Source organism: Lipotes vexillifer, unplaced genomic scaffold (genome assembly GCF_000442215.2).
Source record: "Lipotes vexillifer unplaced genomic scaffold, Lipotes_vexillifer_v1.1 scaffold413, whole genome shotgun sequence".
NCBI classification, from domain to species: domain Eukaryota; kingdom Metazoa; phylum Chordata; class Mammalia; order Artiodactyla; family Lipotidae; genus Lipotes; species Lipotes vexillifer.
In genome coordinates this window covers 1,857,354-1,883,502 of record NW_006769725.1, presented here as the reverse complement: position 1 = coordinate 1,883,502, position 26,149 = coordinate 1,857,354, and the positions used below count along the sequence as shown (strand labels likewise).

At 37.5% G+C, this 26,149-nt stretch overlaps 1 protein-coding gene across 2 annotated transcripts in view; it reads left to right on the top strand.

The window, feature by feature from the left end:
• Positions 1 to 26,149, top strand: part of ME1 (malic enzyme 1) — a 194,458-nt gene that overhangs the window by 58,122 nt on the left and 110,187 nt on the right. For both annotated transcript variants that reach the window (XM_007445886.1, XM_007445885.1), the window contains exons 4-5: positions 16,949 to 17,024; positions 19,180 to 19,341. In XM_007445886.1, coding sequence (XP_007445948.1) covers positions 16,949 to 17,024; positions 19,180 to 19,341 — 238 coding nt within the window. The remainder of the gene's footprint in view (positions 1 to 16,948; positions 17,025 to 19,179; positions 19,342 to 26,149) is intronic.

The following is a 26,149-nucleotide window of genomic DNA, read 5'->3' as shown; positions in this document are numbered from 1 at the left end:
ACCAAGTCTGCCCATGTGGCTTATATTTTTCTACTGATGAATTTTCTTTCTCTGAAAAGGGGGGAAAAAAGACTACCTAGAGACAATACCTGTATACAACATTTTTTTCTTTTAGATTAATAAAGTCTTATTTTTATGATTCTCAGCATATGCATATGAACTCTGTTAGTTTTCTTCAGTATTAGAAAAGGAAATGGGACTAAGTGGGTGAATAGTTTGATCACTAGCTTTGGTTTTACATAAACTCCTCTGCAAGAATACAGATTTCCAAAGGAAAGATTAGCAAAAGGAAAGACTTCTGGATGAAGGCCCAGAGTCAAGGCTGTGGGATTTACTTTATTAGCCATTTGAAAAGAACCTGAAAGCAAAGCTTCATCTAAGAAGCTCTTGCTATCCAAGAATGCTGTTTATCAGAGAAATGAGAATGAAAGAATTAGGATAAACTTTAGTCAGTTTATAGCAACAACAGCATGATTAATGAAAGTTGTTACATTTATGTCGAGATTCTCTTAAGATTTTGGACATGGGATCATGAGCCTGAGTGGGTAAATTTCATGCAAGTATTGGGACAAATCTTAATGGTCTGAGTAATGTGTTATACATGGAGAAGTAATTGAATTCTTCTGTATCCTCGTTTTCATTGCTGTTTCTTGTCCTTAGTGCCTTTGCCTTCTTGCATAAAAAGAAGTGGTGTTATTCTAGGGCACTTCCATCATCGAGCGTCTTTATTATTTCCGCTCTTGAATGCCATTGCATAGTCAATTTATATGGGCCTTGGATGTGACTCTCATTCCATAGACATCAAGTAACTGAAGGATTTTTGTTCTTCCATCGCCAATAAATGTTTGATAGGATGTATGCATTTTCCCATAACAGTGAGAAGAAAAGTGCCTTTTTTTTTTTCCCCCCCTTTCCTTCATTGCTGTCTTTTTTAATTTGGGAAGGAAACCTGAGATACCAGCTGAGATGTGAGACTAAGTAATTTTTCTGTTCTGATAGAATTTGCTAATTCAAACAGAATGAATCAGATGGATGCTTGGCAAGTAATTGGTCCTAACACAATTGTTCTTTGTGTATAGAAATCTACCATTCTATGACTGTTATCCATGTTTGTCTAGTCTCATTTTCGTTTCTGCCTCATAGCTCTGGATATTTTTAAATTTTCCTCACTATCACGTCATATTGAAAGAATTTTAGACTATCCTATCAGATTTTTGGTGTCTTTGCTACTGCTTTATTTACTGAAAGGGAGTTTAGAAGAAGAAAATATCACATAAGGGATTAAATACAAGGTAGGTAAGGTTGCCTTTCTTTTTCTTTGCAAAGTTAAATTGCAGAATTTGTTGTACCTTTTCGCCTCACCATACAGTATCTTGGAATAATAGTAGTACAGACTGAGAAAGACCTGGATATGTCAGCTACTTTATTTCCTTAATTTCTAATATCACAGAAAACCTTAAACACACCTTCTTATGATCTTCCTAAACCTAACCCTTTGAATATTTAACAGCCTTTACAAATGCAAACCTGAATCACTTGTATTTTATCTAAGTTTTTATTATTAATTGAGATTTTAGAAATAAGGATTCTTATACTCTTTGTAAGAATCCTATAAATATTTAAAAACTGTTATCTTTTTCTCTGTATGTCTTCTCCACTGCATCCTTTGAAAACTTTTCCTTTAGAGGTTTCCTTTTACAACATTGAATCATCTTTGCTGTCCTTTTAAGATCCTTTAAAAAGTTCTCTATAATCACATTAAATCTTATTAATTTGATTGAAAATATATAGGAATTTTGTTATAATAACTGCCAGGTTTTGATCTGAGAAAGAACATACTCCTTCCTCTCAAATTACTGTAAAAAAAATTGTTTTCTATGGCTTTCATTTCTGATAGTAGCAGATATTTTTGCTCTTTCCTGATAATGACATTTTGCAATAAATGAGAACATCCTTTCTGAGGATATTAAGAATTGAACTCTCTTTTTCATTGAGCGAGCATTCAACATTGGATATGTTTGTCTTATTTCTATAAGCTATAGGTAATTAAATATAAGACCAAAATATATATATATTGCCTAAATAATAGAGAATAGATAACCTACATTTTATGAAATGACTAAAACAGTGTCATCTATAGAAAGAGCACCAGCCATCTATAGAAAGGATCAGATCAGTTGGCATGGCCTGTGTAGAAGAACCTATTGTATACTTTAAAATATTTTTATTCACAGTGAATTTGTAATGATCACAGTATTATCAATTTGTACTGATGGATTGAACAAAAGGAAAAGTAGTCCATTTGTTACGCTTGATGAAACATTCTTAAAAATTATCACCAATTGTGGTAAAAATACATACTTGTAACATTAATAATAATCAACATTTTTCATCTTAGGAAATAGAAGGGTCATTTTTCTACCAGTCATTCAAAAATGGAAGATATTATCTCCAGCTTAGGAACAAAAATATTTTCTTTATATGATGGCAGCCTTTGTATTTACATAAAAGGGGAAAATAAGGTCATTGACTTGTTGGGAAAACTAAGGAATTGCTTTAAAATAATTTAACCAGCCAAAATCCTATAAATTAAGGATATTTTTTAAAGCATGAAGCAAACATATCTCAGTTCACTTCAGTAGATACTTAGAGTGTATACATGTTTGCCTGTGTTTGACATAGTTTGGTGTCAGGCATAGAAATGAAAGTTGCTATGACATGTTCTGTTTGGTCTCCTGACAGCTGGGTAGGTTTGTGATATCCCACTCATCATCCCTCGTTTTTCTACTTGTAATGACCCACATGATCTGATTCTTTTTTTAAAAATTAATTAATTAATTAATTATTGACTGCGTTCGGTCTTCGTTGCTGCACGCAGGCTTCTAATTGCGGTGGCTTCTCTTGTTGTGGAGCGCGGGCTCTATGCGCATGGGCTTCAGTACTTGTGGCTCACAGGTTCTAGAGCGCAGGCTCAGTAGTTGTAGCGCGCGGGCTTAGTTGCCCCGTGGCATGTGGGATCTTCCTGGACCAGGGCTTGAACCCGTGTCCCCTGCATTGGCAGGCAGATTCTTAACCACTGCACCACCAGGGAAAGCCCTACACGACCTGATTCCTAACAATGTGCCTGAAACTACCAGGAAAAGTTGGGGGGGGGTGTGTCACAGGAGAAAATTCTATAAAGCATATATCTATTTTTATTTTTTTTTAAATCTATTTTCTCTGGAAGAAGAGTTTCTCCATTCAGATTTTCTGTAGTTCTGCTGGTAGCTATATATATTGCAGAAGAAAAAAAATAAAGTTGGAAAGTTCTTTCTATTGCAGTCTCAGGATTAGAAAAGACAATGTCATAGATGCAGAAACTCTTGAGACACAGCTTACTAATATCATTCTAGACCAAATCTTCTTTCTTATTTGTAAGTTAGTGAGACAAGAAGAGTTAACTGACTGGTCTAGAGTTTTGTAGCTGTGACTAAAACTCCTCTTCCTATCCAGTGCCCTTCTATAATAGGAAGCCAAAATGTATGATATGGTCCACTCATTACATGGTTATGTGTGTCAGTTACATAAACTGATGTCCTAAACTGTGAGATCAGCATATGTAATTTTATTGTATTTTAATTCATTATAAAATAATATTTAAGTAACTCCTTTGGAATTGTAGGACTAACTACAACAAAAATTGAAAATGTATAAAGGCCAGAAAAGTAACAGAATTAATAATTAAATATTATTAATGCACAGCACATGAAAATAGTTAATTAGGGAACCAAGCTTATTAATATATTTGTGCAAATCATTAAAATATGGTTTTCATGCCATAGTTCTGCCACTTTAAAGATTTATCCCCTGGAAAGGAGAGAATGTCAAGCCAAGAGGAATGTCACAGAAAGGACCATTAGTTCCCAAAAGGTCGTCACATGATCCATATCTCTACACCCTCCCATCCACTCTGTTTCTACCTCTCATAACTCTCAGACCTTCTTGTTAGGCAGTTGATTTACTTCCCCAAAACTCAACTCTCCTGCTTTGATCATTATTCCACGGCTCTTCTCTTCCATCGTGATGTACGTTGAGCTATTTGTGTTCAGGTTGGCTCCAGACCTCTTACCTGTGAGTAGGAAACCCTGACTGCACATAGCCTGGTCACCTGGGCTCTACCTCATGTACTCTCTTGCTGGTCAGATGGCAGTAGACGCAAATGGTTTATAGTATAGGATAACCCTTTATACTAGTGGTTAGAAGGAGTTTACGTCTCATAATAAGATGGAAGGAACACTGATCTAGGTGTCACAAGATCAGAGTTTTTGTTCCACTTCTGCTGCTAAGTAGCTGTCGAAGCTAGAAAAACAATCACTCATCTTCCTTCTGCTCAAAGAGAAATGTATTTACATTTACTTCACTTTTCTCTTAAAGATGGGAAATAAAATCACTTCTTGAAAAAAGTCAAAATGTAGGAAAATTACAAAGACTAATTACAAATACCCACGTATCCATCATCTAGAGTTGACATTTGTTAACATTGTATCACATTTGATTTTTTAAAAAATTAGTGGTAAACTAAGATCAGGAACAGGACAAGGTTGCCCACTCTCACCACTCTTATTCAACATAGTATTGGAAGTTTTAGCCACAGCAATCAGAGAAGAAAAGGAACTAAAAGGAATCCAAATCGGAAAAGAAGAAGTAAAGCTGTCACTGTTTGCAGATGACATGATACTATACATAGAGAATCCTAAAGATGCTACCAGAAAACTACTAGAGCTAATCAATGAATTTGGTAAAGAAGCAGGATACAAAATTAATGCACAGAAATCTCTGGCATTCCTATACACTAATGATGAAAAATCTGAAAGTGAAATCAAGAAAACACTCCCATTTACCATTGCAACAAAAAGAATAAAATATCTAGGAATAAACCTACCTAAGGAGACAAAAGACCTGTATGCAGAAAATTATAAGACACTGATGAAAGAAATTAAAGATGATACAAACAGATGGAGAGATATACCATGTTCTTGGATTGGAAGAATCAACATTGTGAAAATGACTCTACTACCCAAAGCAATCTATAGATTCAATGCAATCCCTATCAAACTACCACTGGCATTTTTCACAGAACTAGAACAAAAAATTTCACAATTTGTATGGAAACACAAAAGACCCCGAATAGCCAAAGCAATCTTGAGAACAAAAAATGGAGCTGGAGGAATCAGGCTGCCTGACTTCAGACTATACTACAAAGCTACAGTAATCAAGACAGTATGGTACTGGCACAAAAACAGAAAGATAGATCAATGGAATAGGATAGAAAGCCCAGAGATAAACCCATGCACATATGGTCACCTTATCTTTGATAAAGGTGGCAGGAATATACAGTGGAGAAAGGACAGCCTCTTCAATAAGTGGTGCTGGGAAAACTGGACAGGTACATGTAAAAGTATGAGATTAGATCACTCCCTAACACCATACACAAAAATAAGCTCAAAATGGATTAAAGACCTAAATGTAAGGCCAGAAACTATCAAACTCTTAGAGGAAAACATAGGCAGAACACTCTATGACATAAATCACAGCAAGATCCTTCTTGACCCATCTCCTAGAGTAATGGAGATAAAAACAAAAATAAACAAATGGGACCTAATGAAACTTCAAAGCTTTTGCACAGCAAAGGAAACCATAAACAAGACCAAAAGACAGCCCTCAGAATGGGAGAAAATATTTGCAAATGAATCAACTGACCTGACAAAGGATTAATCTCCAAAATTTACAAGCAGCTCATGCAGCTCAATAACAAAGAAACAACCCAATCCAGAAATGGGCAGAAGACCTAAGTAGACATTTCTCCAAAGAAGATATACAGACTGCCAACAAACACATGAAAGAATGCTCAACATGATTAATCATTAGAGAAATGCAATCAAAACTACAATGAGATATCATCTCACACCAGTCAGAATGGGCATCATCAAAAAATCTAGAAACAATAAATGCCGGAGAGGGTGTGGAGGAAAGGGAACCCTCTTGCACTGCTGGTGGAAATGTGAATTGGTACAGCCACTATGGAGAACAGTATGGAGGTTCCTTAAAAAACTACAAAGAGAACTACCATATGACCCCAGCAATCCCACTACTAGGTATATACCCTGAGGAAACCAGAATTCAGAAAGAGTCATGTACCAAAATGTTCATTGCAGCTCTATTTACAATAGCCCGGAGATGGAAACAACCTAAGTGCCCGTCGTCGGATGAATGGATAAAGAAGATGTGGCACATGTATACAATGGAATATTACTCAGCCATAAAAAGAAACGAAATTGAGCTATTTGTAATGAGGTGGATGGACCTAGAGTCTGTCATACAGAGTGAAGTAAGTCAGAAAGAGAAAGACAAATACCTTATGTTAACACATATATATGGAATTTAAGAAAAAAAATGTCATGAAGAACCTAGGGGTAAGACAGGAATAAAGACCCAGACCTACTAGAGAATGGACTTGAGGATATGGGGAAGGGGAAGGGTAAGCTGTGACAAAGCGAGAGAGTGGCATGGACATATATACACTACCAAATGTAAAACAGATAGCTAGTGGTAAGCAGCCGCATAGCACAGGGAGATTAGCTCGGTGCTTTGTGACCACCTAGAGGGGTGGGATAGGTAGGGTGGGAGGGAGGGAGACGCAAGAGGGAAGAGATGTGGGAACATATGTATATGTATAACTGATTCACTTTGTTACAAAGCAGAAACTGACACACCATTGTGAAGCAATTATACTCCAATAAAGATGTAAAAACAAAAAAAAATTAGTGGTAACATTGAAGGCGCCTTTGGCCTCCAACCTTACTCCTGTTACCTTCACCCATCCTGAAGGCAGTTGTTTATTCATTGACCACTCACGGCCTGAAATAAAATATCGTAAAATATCCATAATATAGCATTGGATTAGATGAATAGTAGGTTATAATAACGTAGTTGTTATTATTTCTTAACTGTGCTACAAAAAAGGAATTTTTTTCCCCCCTAATGTATGGTTCTTTTTTCTGACCAAATGTTCCTGTTTTCTCACATGGTGTCTGAGGACATTACCACTCTGTATCTGCGTTCTTTTAAAAGAATACTGCCTGTGCGTCTTCTTGGAATTCTAAAAATTGAATTGTAATAGCTAGCATGTTACCACCATTTGGAAGAATATTACCGATCTTAGTACTGAGTCACTTTTAATTTCTGGAAACTACGGACATCTCTGCTAATTAATGCTGTGCATTGGTAATTGGGTCACAGCAGTGACAACAGAGCTGTTCAGCTATACGTGGATAGTCCTCTAGTATTTTCCCTGGTGTCTAGCCCTGTGTCATGTCTTTCATAAAATAAATATGAATCTATGATAAATGATGGAATGAGCATCTGAATTTTACTTTTTAATATACACACTATTTACATTAGGGTTGTATTGCTGTGTAACAAGTTAATACAAACTTAGTTGCTTAAGACAGCATCTGTTTATTAGCTCGCAGTTCTGAAGGTCAGAATTCTGGCATGGTATGCTTGAGTCTATGTTTAGGGTATCACAAGGCTAAAATCGCGGGATCGGCCAGACTGAGTACTCATCCAGGGGCTTACAGAAAAATCTGCTCCCAAGCTTCTTATTCTTGGCAGAATTCAGTTCCTTGTGATTGTAGGACTGAGGTCTCTGTTTCCTTGCTGGCTGTCAGCCAGGGACGGCTCTCAGCTGCTGGAAGTAGCTCTTATTCTTTGCCACTTGGCGTCCTCTAAGTTTGAAGCAGTGCTTGGAGTCTTTCTCACTCTGAACCTTTGACTTCCCCTTCTGTGACCAGCTGGAGAAAATCTATGCCTTTAACGAGTACAAGCCCGCCCAGATGACCTTGCTACCTGAGGCCCAACTGTGCTAATCATCTGTCACCTAATCAGAGTAAAATCCGTCATGTGTACAGTCCTGGGATGATTCAGGATGTGAACGCCAGGGAGATGGGAAATCTTGGGAACATCTTAGAAATCTGCCTGCCACACTAATTGTCACCCCTCAGGAGGATTGAGACTAAAAATAGAGCTTTAAACATTTTCTGCAATAAACAACGAATTCACAAGATTATCATTGCAGAGCAAAGTCACATAGTTACCCAAAGAAAAATGTCATGCATGTTAGCAATATTAGGATGTTATGTGGGGAAAAAAGCACCTCAAAACCTTACTTTTGGAAGTAGATGACCAGAGGAAATTGGAAACTACCCTTCTCTTCTAATCTCAGTTAAAAAGTTTTTTACTTGTATAATAAATTGGTGTTCAGTAACAAGGATGTCACTTTCCACTGGCACTTGACCTTCCCACTGGGTCCCTCCCAACCTATAGACTCTGTCTCTTCCTATGTTTATTTCTAAGCTAAACCAGAATGAAGGCTGAGACACTTAAACCACCTTATTTACCTTTCTTCCAAAGCTCATGTGATCTTATAATTTGTGATTCTTCCTCAGACGTAGTGGCTCTGAAGCTGTCAGTTGGTTCTCTCATTATTTCTTAAGTCTTTTGCTGTCATTCAACTCTGTTGCCCCTGTGTTAACACTAAGATCTCAACTTGCTGATCGCTTAGCTGCAGGTTCTCCAAGTCCTACAACTGGGCATTGACTCTGGTTCTTGCTATACTTTCCCAGGGGCTTTCCCCATAAATTGCGATTTCTTCGGTCTGGTCCTTGGCCTTGTCATTTTCAGAAGGCTCCCGAAATTATATATATCGACCACATAGCACCTGGGTGTTCTCCAGCCCAGATTCTTTGCTGTACTGCTTTCCCCACCATTGGGTTAGCTAGTGCCAGAATCGTATCTGAACTACCTTCCCCCTTTCTTCTTACTTATATTCTATCACTTCTTTTTTTTTTTTTCTGTGAGAAATGTAGAATTCCTGACTTCAAGAGTTCATAATCTAATAGGACAGACATAGAAGAAAGTGAAAAATTATATGACAATATGATGTGTTATGTTACAGAAAAGCAGCAGGGGTCTGTGGGATTACAGAGACATTCCAGCTCAGCTTGAATGTCGGTCAGGAAATATTTCCAAGAGGAGGTAACACTTGCACTGTCTCTGATAAGCAATTAGGAGCTAGCGTAGCAGCGAAGAGCAGCGGGGGGCCTTGGAGGGAGGCCTAAAGGAACCCTTTAAAGACCATCCAGAGTTGGAAACTAGCTTGTTCTCAGGCTGAACTAGTTGAGCAAAATGCCAAGAGCAAAGGAAGCAACCAAAAATGGGAGATAAAGCCAAAAGATGAGATATTTAGCAGAAGCTGAGGCAAAGTGAGCCTTGAAAATGAGTCCAAGGGTGGGAGCAGAGCAGGGTCCAGAGGCCTTCACTATGCATGAGAGTGAAAAAGAGAACTGTTTCGGAGCCTGCAGAGTGCCAGCACTTAGGGGTTAGGCAGAAACAGGAGACTGTGAAACAGACCAGGAAGAGGGCAGAGAGTGACAGCGGGAGGACAAACTGGGCTTAAGGACAGAGATACTGACGCTTTATTCACTGATGAATAGTGAACAATGGAAGGCAGTTTCTAGGTGGAGAGCTGGAAGCTGGCAGTCTCTGCTTTGTCTTCCGAGTGAAAAATGGTGTGGTGTGTGAATCTGATGAGACTGTAGCAGGGTGGGGGTGGGGGACGGGGAGAAAGCAAGTAGCTCTCATGGACAGTCTCAGAATAACCAGTAGAAGGTCCTCGAAGGAGTCGTACTGAGTCATGAGGACCTGGCTGACAATGGAGAGGCCGTGCGGTTTTAGCGGATCTAACACACCCAGCTGGGCGCCCGTCTCAAGCAGCATTCTGCAGCAGGGCTTGAGGAAAAGAGAAGGCAGGTGGATTGATTTAAATTTGGAGGGTTTTCTGCAAGGGTGTGATGGGAAGAGAAAAAGTCAAGGGAGTTAAGAATGGTTGGCAGAACAGATGAAAATCTAGCTGAATAAAGAAGGAAGTTCAGTCGGGATAGACTGCTAATTTGGAGGAAAAAAATAAAAGCAGGTACCAAAAGACAGGAGACATTAATGAGGTCAAAATGTCGTTATATCAGAAGTGTGATATTCGGAAAAGTATGATGTGGGTTAGATCCTCACATTACAGACTATAGTGACATTTCCGATAGATTTAAAGAACTGGATCAAACCTAGAAAAGCAAATTAAAATATAGGAACATGATTGATGAGGGAGGACTTTGTATACTTAAAATAAATGTAAGAAATCTGAAAGGAGAAAAATCAATTCGCTTTACTATAAATAAATGGAAAACAACAACAAACAAAAGTGAAAGATGAGGAATTAAGAAACGAATTCGTACAAGTATGATAACCAAAGGGATAAAAATCCTTCATCTGTAAAGATGGGATCTGGGGTGATATTTCCCAAGTAGCTGTGGATAATTATAGCTTCTTTTTGCACGTCTAGCACCAGTTTTTTTTTTGATCCTCAAAGATAACAGCAGCAGTCAGTCTGCACCCTCTCTCTTTCTCACACTTGTCCTGTCTCTGATGAAAAGGGCAGGGAGCCCAGCATGGGGTGTTGGAGCCTGGGCGGGTCAAGAACACCTGTGTAGAAGGGCAGCCTGGAGGATCTGGGTAGGAGAGCGGTCCAGCGCCAGGTGTCAGAGCCCCAGCCAGGCAAAGAGGGCATCGTTGTGGGAGGGCTGCCTACTTCAGAGACTGGAACCTTAGCGGAAGTAAGTGCGGTGTGACAGAGTGAGAGGGGACAAGATTGGTTTCACACAGGCAGACCCATCAAGTAAGGACATATATTAAGCACGATGGGAGGTAGGTTTCTTGCTCTAGGAGAAAGTTGTTACAAATGTGAACAGGGGAGAATAGTAGCAGGAACCCTGTGTTGTTGGTGGAATTGGAGGTATTGGTGTGATTTTATGGTTTTCAATGTACAGATAGATGAATGGATAGTTATAGAAATAAATAGGTATACATAAAATGTGTATATATGTGTGTACATACCCATATGTGTGTACACATGTAGAGTACGTGTGCACACGCATATATTCTCTAGCTCTGCCCATTGAGTCAGCTTGGCAGCCACAACACCCCAGTAACAAGGAGCCCAGCCAGCACTCAGATCTCAATGCTGCTCTCTGCCAAAAGCAACCAGAACGCCTTAGAGAAATTGCTGATCCCAGGGCTGGGGCAGGGTAAGCAAAAGATGAGCTTGGAACCTCTTATATCAGAAAGCAAGGAGGTGCTTAAAGAATGATGGGGATGTGTTGAAAGGACATAGAAGCCAGCTTGAAGAGGCTCCCTCTGGCCAAATCTGGGACATTGTAAGCACTCAATAAATAATGTTTGCAGCAGATTAGAACCTACTGAGTAAAATAACAAACACAAGCCCACATTGATACGAATAAATTTAGAGTTGAATGGAGGAATAGGGTATTTACAGAGTTTTGAAGAATCTTCCCATAAAATACTTGTTAATTACAAAGGGAAAAAAAGAGCACCTTTGCAGTGAGGAAGCCTGGAAGGCACCACATTAATCAAGTGATCAAAGTGAACATTGTCAATAATGGGAGGAAGGAAGAACAGCGCCGCCTGATAGGATGCAAGGAGAAGAAGGCAGCATCACTTCCGTGACCTTCCTGCAAAAGATGTTATAGTCTGAATCGAATCACGAGGAATCACCACCTAAATCCAGATTGAAGGACAGTCTACAAAAACACTGACTTATAACTTCAAAAGTATTAAGGTCATGGAAGTCAAGGAAGGACTGAGGAAATGTTTTAGGTTGAACAGGACCAAGAAACATGACAACTAATTACAGCGCAGGATTTTGAACTGGGCGCTTTTGTTATGAAGGACGAATGGTGAAATGTGAAAGGTGTCTGAAGATTATATGATAGTAATGTATCAGTATTAATTTTCTGATTATAATTATGTAGGAGAATATTTTTGTTTGTAATGCACTCAGTTATTTGGTAATGATGAGGCATCATGCTGGCTACTTAGCTCTCAAATAGTTCAGGAAAAAACAATTCTTCTTTTTTAAAGGGGGGGGGTTCTTTTTTTTAAATAAATTTATTTATTTTTGGCTGCGTTGGGTCTTCGTTGCTACGCGCGGGCTTTCTCTAGTTGCGGTGAGCGGGGGCTACTCTTTGTTGTGGTGCGCGGGTTTCTCTTGTGGAGCATGGGCTCTAGGCGCATGGGCTTCAGTAGTTGTGGCGCACGGGCTTAGTTGCTCTGCGGCATGTGGGATCTTCCCGGATCAGGGCTCAAACCTGTGTCCCTTGCATTGGCAGGCGGATTCTTAACCACTGCACTACCAGGGAAGTCCCGAAAAAACAATTCTTCGTAATATACTTGGGAGAATTCTTTTAAGCATTTACTGAAGGATAGAATAATATTGATCCATGCCTTTTAAAAAAAATTTTATTGACATACAGTTTATTTACAATGTCGTGTTAATATCTCCTTTACAGTAAAGTGATTCAGTTATATGTAGATACATTCTTTTTCATATTCTTTTCCATTATGATTTGTCACAGGATATTAAATAGAGTTCCCTGTGCTCTACAGTAGGACCTTGTTGTGTATCTATTCTATGTATAATAGTTTGCATCTGCTAATCCCAAGCTCCCAATCGTTCCCTCCCCACTGGCAACCACAAGTCTGTTCTCTGTGCCTGTGAGTCTGTTTCTGTTTCATAGATATGTTCATTTGTGTTGTATTTTAGATTCCACATATAAGTGATATCATATGGTATTTGTCTTTCTCTTTCTGACTTACTTTGCTTAGTATGATAATCTCTAGGTCCATCCATGTTGCTGCAAATGGCATTATTTCATTCTTTTTTATGGCTGAGTAATATCCCACTGTATATATGTACCACATCTTCTTTATCCATTCATCTGTCGATGGCCATTTAGGTTGTTTCCATGCCTTGGCTATTATGAATAGTGCTGGTGTGAACATAGGGGTGCATGTATCTTTTCGAATTATAGTTTTGTCTGAATATATGCCCAGGAGTGGGATTGCTGGATCATATGGTAGCTCTATTTTTAGTTTTTTGAAGACCCTCCATAGTGTTTTCCATAGTGGCTGCACCAATTTACATTCCCACCAACAGTGTAGGAGGGTTTGCTTTTCTCCACACCCTCTCCAGCGTTGGTTATTTGTAGACTTTATAATGATGGCCATTCTGACTGAGGTGAGTTGGTACCTCACTGTAGTTTTGATTTGCATTTCTCTAATGATTAGTGATGATGTGCATCTTTTCATGTGCTTTTTGGGCATCTGTATGTCTTCTTGATACATGCCTTCTTAACATTTGCTCCGTTGACTTCCCCTGGCTTTAGAAACACTGGTTGTCCTGTTAGATTGTTTTTTTCTCATGGACTCTTCTTCGTCATCCTATTCTTGTAGTATAGGTACTAATTTGTAATGTTTTCTCCTTGACCTTCTCTTCTTTCTCCTTTAGTAATTTCTTCCATTCCTTTCAACTCTAGGCATATGACTCTTAACTCCACATCTTTATCCTAGGTTTCTCCTGATCTAGGTTTCTCCTGACTTCCATTTTACCTGAACTTAGCTTTCTTTAGTACGTCTTTTCTCATCAGCCCAGACCTGCTGGTATAACTCAACTTTAGTTTAACTCCTGGGGCTCACTAATGCATACTCAAATTTTGTGAAAAATAATGGGGTTTAATTTTCTTCAGCTTCTGCAAGAGAGCATTATTATTGAAAACTGTAGAATGATTGCCTTCTCCACTGGGTTAGGAGAGAGTCATGACCCCATTTCCATAAGAAAATGTAAGTCTAGTTACAATAGAAAGTTGCATGTTAGAAAATGAACTCTATTTTGATATGAAATAAATTTCATTAGAGATGTTATGTGAGACAACATGAAGTAAGAATATTATCTAACAAATCTGTTTTGAGAGTGGAATATATACAGTGGCAGAGGTTATGAGAAAAGTTTGAACTGCGTATATGAGAAAATGATCCACATTTTAGAATTATCTCAGTTCTAACATGCAATAGACACAAAAGTATGAGTATTTTAATTGGCATGTTTAGTATACTTTGAATAAAGATCAAATATTTTAAACAAATTGATCAACAAGAAATTCGACCAAGAAAAGGTTTTTATTGTAATTCCATTCATTTAAAAAATATCATTCATAAATAACTTTCTTGTCTAAACTTTTCATTTTATAAATATTTATATATTTAAATATGTTCAGATTAATGTTTCATATCCAATTTTATACCAGGAAGCATGAGTCATTTCTGTGCTGAAACACTTTTGGGTATCTCATTAGATTTCTGATCAGAGAGACATTCCAGGAAGTTTTAGAAATTATTCTATCAAAATGCTTGATTTTGGTGGAACATTACAGATTCTTCATTTTATTGAGCTCTCTCCAAGAGTAAAAAGCACTTTTGTACAAATGAATCTGCTGAATGCCAGAGATTACAGGTGTCCAATGGCTCTCCCACTGAAGTTGTACTCATATATTTGTTTAATTAACTTTGGCATTTAATTGATGCAAATTTTAGTAAATTCATTGTCCCTCTTGTTTAAAAAGAATGATACTATTTCCTGAGACCAGTGTTACTTGGAAAACCTTGGCTAACTAACAAGTTCCCAAGGAACATAATTTAATGGTATATTGCCAAGAACATCTTAGATAATTCAACAAAATTGCCTTCTTTAAAAAGTCCAACCATATTTCATTTAAATTTGACAGTTATTTATTGAGATCTTTAATGTTGATCGCATAGTTGGGTGTGACAGGGATCCAAAAGAAATAAAGAGCTTATAGTCATTTTGGAGAAACAAAATAACTTCATATGAAACAGCAAAAAATTAACAGGAAAGGATACAATTTAGTGCCAACTTGGTAAGTTAATGTTTTTGTTGAATCAGACAGTCATCAGTAATTTGCCTGTGGTACTTACTATCATAATACAATTTTTGGTTACTTAATAAGTCATAATAAGTCTGGGTTTACTTCATGTTTTCTGTACTTAAAACCTTTTTTTGAATATGGAAGGCTTATTTTTTCAGCACTGAAGTCAGCACATATTGCTGGACACATACTATGTGCCAGCACACTTACAGGCACTGGGCTTACAAATGTGAGCAAAATAATCACTGTCCTTAAGGAACTTGCTGCTTTGTGTGTATATGTGTCCTGGGGGGCGGTGGCAGGGAGGAGACAGACAGCCAACATATGAGAAAATAGTTAAGGGGATTTCAGATGCTTTATACATATAATGACACTGGTGAAAATATTAGGGTGGAGGTGCTTGGACTGCTGTTATCAGAGAAGGCCTGTCTGAGGAGCTCAGGTTTGAGTTGAGGCCTGGATGATGAGAGGGGTTAGGTATGTAGTTAGATTTACAGTTTGGAGCTCAAGGGAGTGGTCTCGGTTGAAGGTAGAAGTTTGAAAATCTTCATTGTGGGCATGACACTGAAAGCCACGTCAATCACAGTTAGGACATCGAGTAGGGTGAGAGTTGAGAGCCGACCTTTGACTTTATCAGATGTCAGTCAGCAGTGACTTTGGGAAGAGTTGTTTTTGTGGAGAAGTGAGGAGGAAAGGCCTAATTAACAGGGTGAAGAGAGAATGGGAGGTAAGGATATAAAGGCAGTAAGAATACACAAGTCTTTGAAGCGTTTTGCCGTGAAGGAAAGAGAGTAGAAGGGTGGTGGCCGCAAACAGTGCTGTACATTTGTCGTGTGTGGTGCTCTGCATTTGAGTCATGTTTAACGATGCTAAGGCAAAACTTTTAAGTGAGGTTAAGACATCTACAAATTTCTTATTTTAATTTTTAAAGTTCCTTGTTAAGCTTTCATAGGAAATGCAGGGCTGTCGGAGAGCAGTGTTAAAGACTGAGAGTTAAAGTTGAGAGTCTGAAGAACAGAGTTGCAAACAACTGAGACCACAAATCGAAGAATCAAGTGAAACTGAACTCTGCCAGTGGGGGAGTTTGCAGCAAAGTAAGGGTTTATTGCAGGGTGCCAAACAAGGAGGTGGGAGACAAGCCTGGTCTTTGAGTTGTGGGTGTTTTTCAAGGGGAAGAACATAGAGGCTGGGCTTTTAATCATTGTCCTGTGACATTTCTTAATCATAGTTTTTGGAGTCAGGATGCTTCTGGTTTAGGGTTCTCCGGCCAGGTGGTCCGTGGCTTGGAGGTCTGTTAGCTCATCTTGCCCTGGAGAAACAGTTTGTATTGTTTGTATGTTAATAATGATATCTGTAATAACAGTTTTAGTACATCAACTATGTTATCAACAGCATGACTTTTAGCATCCGACTCTGGTTGATTGGTGTTCAGTTAGCACAGGATTGAGGTTAGAGGGGACAAGAAAAGAATAAAGTTTTGGCTAGAGAGATTAATCATAAACTTGGTAAGGGAACTTGGTTTTGGGGGCGGGGCTCGGTTTCAGTGTTTCCCAAGTAACTTCCACATGAAAGGGCTGCTCAGCATGTGTCTGTCACTTCAGTCCTCCCCATAGGGGTCTTGTCTTCACACTGTGAATACGTAATAATGGAATATACACTGAAAATCCCTATGTACATATGCTTCATGCTGTTTTTCAAAGTGCTTTTACATGTATTATCTTATTTAATGAAGACCGTGAATCAATCTATGTGGAAATGATAATGCTATTTAAATTCTCTGTGTATAAAAATAGTGAATATTTCTTTAATTAAAAAGTATTTAAGAATATGTAATATAAGAGTGAAGCTACCTTTATTGTAGATGTTGATATATCATTTAAAATAATTTCTCCCTTACTTATAAGATTCTTGCCCCATATGTGTTTAAGGAAATAATTTTCACTAGTTTGATAAAAATGGAGATATATTACATGGATTTGGAAATTTAAAAAAAAGTTCGTGATAGTGTGACAAGTCTGAAGTAAATTGAAATTACTCCTTTTTTTTTTTTTTCCTGTCAGAGGTCTCTTTATTAGTATCCATGATCGAGGGCATATTGCTTCTGTTCTGAATGCATGGCCAGAAGATGTCATCAAGGTAAGTTAGTTATCACGTTTTCCCACTGTGGCACATTTGTTCTTTTTCCTATCCCATAACAGGCTGACACTTTTCACCATACTATGTAGCATTCACCAGCTTTTCTACTTATATCCCTTTGATTTTTGCATAGTGGATTAATTTTATTCTGATGCCATTTGGATTCTAAGTTTCACCATTATTTCCATCAGATTTCTTAGTGTTTCTTTATTCATTGTAAGTTATGATAAGTGTTGAAAAAATGTTGAAGTGGTGTCTGAGTTTCTTTGAGCAAAAACTCCTTTTTCTTTTGTGTTTAATCATCCACTAAGAGGAATCAAGGTAGGCAAAAATCTTAATCCATTTCCTTTATCGTGGTGACCTGAAGTATGTAACCTGACTCCCCTCTGGGAGTGAGCTAATGAAAATAGAATAGTAAGAGTATCTGCCATTTGGTAGCTTTCTGAGTGAGCCACTTTACCTGGATTAACTCATGTAGTATCATGATAATTCCAGGAGGAAAGGAAGGCACAGGTGGGTTACATAGTAGTGCATGGTGGTGGTGGGAATTGAATGCAGGTGTCTCAAGTTGCCTTCTCCAAAACAGCCTAACATATTGACCCTTTTCAATGAGACATGGAAAATTTGACAAAGATCAACTTTATGGAGTATGCAAAAATAATTTTCACCCACTTTTGGGTGAAATGTATATGCATATTTTTAAGTTAGTTAAAAGTACATATATACATGTACACATTTACTTTTAAGGCAGGTCTTTAAGAGCTGCATAATATAGGTGAACAGAAAACTAAATGAAAAGCCCTCAAACTTTTAAAATATATGTTCTGCATTATAGTGTGGTAGAAAAACACTGCACTAGGAGTTAACACACTCAGGTCCTGGTTCTTTGATATTAATGAGGTAAATCACCATAGGCAAATTATTTTAGTTCTTTTATCTTCAGTTTCCTAATCTGTAAGAGGGATAGACTGAATGTACTCCAAATTCCCCTTTGCTTCTAAAATGCTATGACTCTGTATATTAGTCCTTATGATAATAATAGTACTAATATCTATAATTTTTTTGAGAATTCGTAATATACCAGGTAATATGGTGTTCTTTGTTTATCATGATTTCATTGTATTGAATCATAGATTTATTCAATTAATTAAGTTTTTGATTGTTTACTATGTGCCAAATGCTGTGCTAGATGTTGGTGTGCAGTAGTGAGCACAACAGAGTTGGCGCCTAATTTTATGCAGCTACTCTGAAAAGTACATTTATCATTTGCATTTTTATAAATAAGAAACAGAAGCTTTAATTCATCAGTTTACCTAAAGTCAGATAACTGACATTTTTTCTAGGCTCCATGGATATGACAAGTGTAGCAGTTTGTAGAAAATCTAATAAGTTGTGTAATGGCCATGAATCACAGAATACAGATGATAGATGCATTAATTTCAATAAAGGTAACAAAGTATTTAGCAATAAAATCTCCACATGATTAAAATGTATGCTTTGTAGATATTCAAGATGATTAGAAATAAACTAAACAAAATTCATTGTCTAGTGGTACTCTACTATCAGGTAAGAGTAGTAATAGACTGTGCTTGGCATATTTCAAAGATGGTAGAACAATATCCAGTGTTATAGGACTTAAAGAGGATGGATCAACATTGTTGTGAAATTAGGAGGATGCATAAACTAAAGATCAGAGCACTGGGGACTCCTGAGCAATGATTTAACCATGGACTCTCCCCTAATGGTACTCAAAGTGGATGTGACTAGTTTCAAAGCTGTTCTAAGGTTCACTTTAGTTCCCAGTTTGAGCTCTTATTTACCTGTACTCTGCCCACTTACTCCTCCTGATTGAAGACTGACTTATTTGAGTTGTTTGAATCTTTATGGGCGTACCTTGTCTTCTTTCTTCAACAACCAAACAATCATATATATGTATTTTAAAACTACATTTAAAATGCATATATCAAATTTATTTATTCTCTCCAGTCTTCCACACTTAATGATCATATAAAATCTTTTCCATGTATATTCAATTTATGCTTTTGGACAGCTTAGTATTTCATTGCATAGATATTAACTTCAGAAACAGAGAGTAGGAACTATGCCCCGGAATTTGCAAACATCTATTAATAGTTATTTTTTCTTTTTCTTTGAGGCTATTGTGGTGACTGACGGAGAGCGTATTCTTGGCCTGGGAGACCTTGGCTGTAATGGGATGGGCATCCCCGTGGGTAAACTGGCTCTGTATACAGCTTGTGGAGGGATGAATCCTCAACAATGTCTGCCTGTCATGCTGGACGTGGGAACAGAAAATGAGGTAAACAATTTAAGTCTATAACACAGCTCTACACCTTAAAAAATAGTACCATATTTCTGCATTTTGAGATTATTTCAGGAACTTAATGAAATTCATCTTTTTTGTTTGGTTCTTTCTCTCTCCTCAAACCCATCCCCCAACTCTTATAAAGAAATTATTCTTTTGCTTTTCCTTTCCGCTTCCGCTTTTCTGTAATGTGATTAATTTTTTAGCAGCTTCTTTAGTGTTTTAGTATCCTCTGATGAGCACTTAACACCATTATTCTATAGAGTATATGTTTTACTTTAGGATATCCTTGTTACTTTAAAAAAAATTATTATTTTTATACTAGGCAGGAACTAATCCCAAAGAATTTATTAAGTTTAGTCAGTCTGAAATCTTGTTCTAAAAATCTATATTGAGTCTGTGGTAGGTGATTTGGAGTTTAGCATTTCTTTTTCCTGCATCGATATTTTAGAATCTTAAAGTTACATATCAAGTAGTACATATTTTTGCTCATCTGTAATTGCTAATATTTGGATTAGTTGTGAGTGATAGATACTATAAATTAAAGATAGAGTTTTATGAAATAGAAATGAAAAATAATGGTCAGTTAAGATAGACTTTTCAAAAGTTGCATGTAAATATCAAACCTACATCTTTATCATGTTGAAGTATATTCTCTCTGTACCCACTTTTTGATAGTTTTTATCATAAATGGATGTTGAATTCTGTTAAAAGTCTTTCTGGCATCTGTTGAGATGATCATACGATTTCTTTTTTTTTAAAATAAATTTTATTTATTTATTTAGTTATGCCCGCGTTGGGTCTTCATTGCTGTGCACGGGCTTTCTCTAGTTGCAGCAAAGGGGGGGCTACTCTTCATTGCAGTGTGAGGGCTTCTCCTTGTGGTGGCTTCTCTTGTTGTGGAGCACAGGCTCTAGGCCTGTAGGCTTCAGTAGCTGTGGCACACGGGCTCAGTAGCTGTGGCTCGCGGGCTCTAGAGTGCAGGCTCAGTAGTTGTGGCATGCGGGCTTAGTTGCTCTGAGGCATGGGATCTTTCCGGACCAGGGCTTGAACCTGCATTGGCAGGCGGATTCTTAACCACTGTGCCACCAGGGAAGTCCCGATCATATGATTTTTTTATTGTTCAATTTGTTAATGTGGTATCTTACATTAATGTGTTACATCACATTGATTTGCAGATATTGAACCATACTTGCATTCCTGGGATAAATCCCACTTGATCATGGTGTTTGATCCTTTTAATGTATTGTTGAATTTGTTTTGCTAATATTTAGTTTAGGATTTTTGCTTCTATGTTCATCAGTGATACTGGTCTGTAATTTTCTTTTTGTGTGTGTGACGTCCTTGTCTGATTTTTATATCAGGGTGATAGTGGCCTTGTAGAATGAGCTTGGAAGCATTCCTTTCTTTTCAAGTTTTGGAATAGTTTGAGATGGTTAAGTGTTATCTCTGCTTTAAATGTTGTATAGAGTTTTCCTGTGAAGCCTTATGGTCCTGTACTTCTGTTTGTTGGGAGTTTTATTTTTGTTATTATTGATTTAATTTCATTACTTGTAATAAGTCTTTTTGTATTTTATATTTCTCCCTGATTCAGTTTTTGGGGGATGTAAATTTCTAGGAATTTATCCATTTCTAATAGGTTGTACATTTTATTGGCATGTGATTGTTCATGTAATCTCTTATGATCCTTTGCATTTCCATGGTGTCTGTTGTAACTTCTCATCTTTCATTTCTGATTTTATATATTTGGGCCCTTTCTCTTTTTTTCTGGGTAAAGGTTTATTAATTTTGTTTATCTTTACAAAGGACCTTATTTTCATTGGTCTTCTATTTTTTTGAGTCTCAATTTCATTTATTTCTGCTCTGATCTTTATGATTTCTTTCCTTCTACTAACTTTGGGTTTTGTTCTTTCTTCTTTCTGTAGTTCCTTGAGGTGTAAGGTTAGATGGTTTGTTTGAGATTTTTCTTGTTTCCTGAGGTAGGCATGTATAGCTATAAACTTTCCTCTTAGAAATACTTTTGCTGGGTACCATAGGGTTTCTTTTTTATTTTTGTTTTAATCGAGGTATAGTTGATTTACAATATTATATAAGTTTCAGGTGTCCAGCATGGTAATTCACAGTTTTTAAAGGTTATATCACATTTACAGTTATTATAAAATATTGGCTTTAGTCCCTGTGTTGTACAATATGTCCTTGTAGCTTATTTATTTTATACATAGTAGTTTTGAACTCTTAAGCTCCTACCCCTCTCTTGTCCCTCACCCCTTCTCTCTCCTCACTGATAACCACTAGTTTGTTCTCTACATCTATGATTCTGTTTCTTTTATATTCACTAGTTTGTTTTATTTTTGAGATTCCACATATAAATGATATACAGTATTTGTCTTTCTCTGTCAAACTTATTTCACTTAGCATAATACCCTCCAAGTCCGTCCATGTTGTTATAAAAGGCAAAAATTCATTCTTCTTATGGCTGAGTAGTATTCCATTGTGTATATATATGCCACATCTTTATCCATTCATCTGTTGATGGATCCTTAGGTTGCTTCCATATCTTGGCAATCGTAAATAATGCTGCTATGAACATTGGGGTGCATGTATTTTTTCAAATTAGTGTTTTTGTTTTCTTCGGATATATACCCAGGAGTGGAATTGCTGGGTCATTTGGTAGTTTTGTTTTTAGTCTTTTGAGAGACCTCCATAGTGTTTTCCACAGTGGCTGCACCAATCTACACTCCCACCAAAAGTGTACGAGGGTTCCCTCTTCTCCACGTCCTCACCAACATTTGTTGTTTGTGGTCTTTTTGATGATAGCCATTCTGACAGGTGTGAAGTGTTATCCCATTGTGGCTTTAATGTGCATTTCTGTGATGATTAGTGATGCTAAGCATTGTTTCATGTGTCTGTTGTCCATCTCTCTGTCTTCTTTGGAAAAATGTCTACTCATTTCTTCTCATTTTTTAATCGGGTTGTTTATTTATTTATTTACCTATTTATTTATGCATGCATGCATGCTGTGTTGGGTCTTCGTTTCTGTGCGAGGGCTTTCTCTAGTTGTGGCAAGCAGGGGCCACTCTTCATCGCGGTGCGCGGGCCTTTCACTAATGCTGCCTCTCTTGTTGCGGAGCACGGGCTCCAGACGCACAGGCTCAGTAGCTGTGGCTCACGGGCCTAGTTGCTTTGCAGCATGTGGGATCCTCCCAGACCAGGGCTCGAACCGGTGTCCCCTGTATTAGCAGGCAGATTCTCAACCACTGCACCACCAGGGAAGCCCCCCGGGTTGTTTTTTTAATATGAGCTGTGTATATATTTTGGATATTAATCTTTTATTGGTTATATCATTTGCAAATATTTTCTTCCATTCATTAGGTTGTCTTTTTGTTTTGTTGATGGTTTTCTTTCCTGAGCAAAAGCTTTTAAGTTTAATTAGGTCCCATTTGTTTATTTTTGCTTTTGTTTCCTTTAGGAGACAAACTCAAAAAAATCTTGCTATAATTTACGTCAAAGAGTGTTCCACTTACATTTTCTTTTAGGAGTTTTATGGTTTTAGGTCTTGAATCCATATTTTTTTTTTTTTTTTTTTTGGTACGTGGGCCTCTCACTGTTGCAGCCTCTCCCGTTGCGGAGCACAGGCTCTGGACACACAGGCTCAGCGGCCATGGCTCACGGGCCCAGCCGCTCCGCGGCATGTGGGATCTTCCCAGACCGGGGCACGAACCCATGTCCCCTGCATAGGCAGGTGGACTCTCAACCACTGTGCCACCAGGGAAGCCCTTGAATCCATTTTGATTTTAGTTTTGTGTAAGATATTAGAGAATGTTCTAATTTCATTCTTGTACACGTAACTGTTCAGTTTTCCCAGCACCACTTATTGAACAGACTGTCTTTTCTCCATTTCATATTCTTGCCTCCTTTGTCATAGATTAATTGACACAAGTGTGTGGGTTTATTTCTGAGCTCTCTATTTTGTTCCATTGATTTATGCATCTGTTTTTGTGCCAGTATCATACTGTTTTGATTATTGTAGCTTTTAATATAATCTGAGGTCAGGGAGCCTGATTCCTCCAGCTCTGTTCTTTCTGAAGATTGTGTTGGCTATCTAAGGTCTTTTGTGTTTCCATACAAATTTTAAAAATTATTTATTCTAGTTCTGTGATTGGGATTGCATTGAATCTATACACTGCCTTGGGTAGTATGGTCATTTTAACAATATTAATTCTTCCAATCCATGAACACGTTATATCTTTCTATCTGTTTGTGTCATCTTTAATTTCTTTCATCAGTATCTGATAGCTTTCTGAGTACAGGTCTTTTATCTCCTTAGGTAGGTTTATTCCTAGATATTTTATTCTTTTTGATGTGATGGTAAACGAAATTGTTTTCTTAATTTCTCTTTATGATCTTTTGTTGTTAGTGTATAGGAATGCAAGAGATTTCTGTGTATTAGTTTTGTATCCTGCAACTTTACCAAATTCATTGATGAGCTCTAGTAATTTTCTGGTAGCATCTTTAGGATTCTCTATGTATAGTATCATGTCATCTGCAAACAGTGACAGTTTTACTTCTTCCTTTCCAATTTGGATTCCTTTTATTTATTTTTCTTCTGTGATTGCCATGGCTAAGACTTCCAAAACTATGTTGAATAAAAGTGGCGACAGTGGACATCCTTGTCTTGTTCCTGATCTTAAGAGGGAATGCTTTCAGCTTTTCACCACTGAGAATGAAGTTAGCTGTGGGTTTGTCATATATGGCCTTTATTATGTTGAGGTAAGTTCCCTGTATGCCCATTTTTGGAGAGATTTTTATCATAAATAGGTGTTGAATTTTGTCAAAAGCTTTTTCTGCATCTATTGAAATGATTATGTGGTCTTTATTCTTCAGTATGGTAATGTGATGTATCACACTGATTGATTTGCAAATATTGAAGAATGCTTGCATCCCTGGGATAAATCCCACTTGATCATGGTGTACGATCCTTTTACTGTATTGTTGGGTTTGGTTTGATAGCATTTTTTTTGAGGATTTTTGCTTCTTTGTTCATCAGTGATATTGGCCTGTAATTTTTTTTTTGTGATGTCTTCATCTGATTTTGGTATCAGGCTGATGCTGGCCTTGTAGATGGAGTTTGGAAGTGTGCCTTCCTCTGTAGTTTTTTGGAATAGTTTGAGAAGGAATGGTGTTCAGTCTTTTCTAAATGTTTGGTAGAATTCATCGTCGAAGCCATTTGATCTTGGTGGGAGTTTTAAAATTACTGATTCAATTTCATTACTGGTCATAGGTCTGTTTACATTTTCTACTTCCTGGTTTAGTCTTGGGAGATTGTACATTTCTAGGAATTTGTTCATTTCTTCTAGGTTGTCCATTTTATTTGTTTGTCATAGTCTCTTATGATCCTCTGTATTTTTGCAGTGTTGGTTGTAATTTCTCCTTTTTCATATCCGATTTTATTGATTTGGGCCTTCTCCCTTTTATTTCTTGAGGAGTGGCTAAAGGTTTATCAATTTTGTTTATCTTCTCAAAGAACCAGTTCTTAGTTTCATTGATCTCTTCTTTTCTTTCTTTATTTCTTTTTTAAGTTTCTATTTTGTTTATTTCTGCTCTGACCTTTATGATTTCTTTCTTCCCACTAACTTTGAGTTTTGTTTGTCCTTTTGTAGCTCCTTTGGGTGTAAGCTTGGGTTGTTTGTTTGAGATTTTTCTTCTTTCCTGAGGGAAGCTTATATCAATATAAATTTCCATCTGAGAACTGCTTTTCTGCATCCCATAGATTTTGGATCATTTGTGTTTTCATTTTCATTTGTCTCTGGGTATTTTCTGGTTTCCTCTTTGATTTCTTCAGTGATCCATTGGTTGTTTAGTAGCATATTGTTTAGCCTCCACGTGTTTGTGGTTTTTGCTCTTTTTTTTCCTTGTAGTTGATTCCTGGTCTTATGTAAGCATTGTGGTTAGAAAATATGCCTGATATGATTTCAGTTTTTTAAAATTTACTGAGCCTCGTTTTGTGGTCTAACGTGATCTGTCTTGAGAATGTTCCATGTGCACTTGAAAAGAATGTGTATTATGTTGTTTTTGGATGGAATGTTTTATAAATCTATTAAGTCCATCTGGTCTAATGTGTCATTTAAGCCCAGTGTTTCCTTCTTGTTTTTCTGTTTAGATGATATGCCCATTAATGTAAGTGGGGTGTTAAAGTGCCTTACCATTATTGCATTACTGTCACTTTCTCTCTTTATGTTGTTAATACTTGCTTTATGTATTTAAGTGCCCCTATGTCGGGTCATATATATTTTTAATTGTTATATATTCATCTCTCATTGATCCCTTTATCATTATGTAATGTGCTTTATGTCTTGTTATAGTCTTTAAGTCTGTTTTGTCTTATATAATTGTTGCTATCCAAGCTTTTTCATAGAATTCTTTTTTTTCATCTCATCCCTTACAGTCTGTCTGTCTTTTTATCTGTAGTGAATCTGTTTTAGGCAGCGTATATATGCTTCTTTTTTTTTTTAATCTATTCAGCCACTTTATGTCTTTGATTGGAGCATTTAATTCATTTACCTTGACAGTAATTGTTGATAGGTATATACTTATTGGCATTTTAAAATGCCAATGCTTAGGGCTTCCCTGGTGGCGCAGTGGTTGAGCGTCCGCCTGCAGGGGACACGGGTTCGTGCCCCGGTCCGGGAGGATCCCACATGCCGCGGAGTGGCTGGGCCCGTGAGCCGTGGCCGCTGGGCCTGCACGTCCGGAGCCTGTACTCCGCAACGGGAGAGGCCGCAACAGTGAGAGGCCCGCGTGC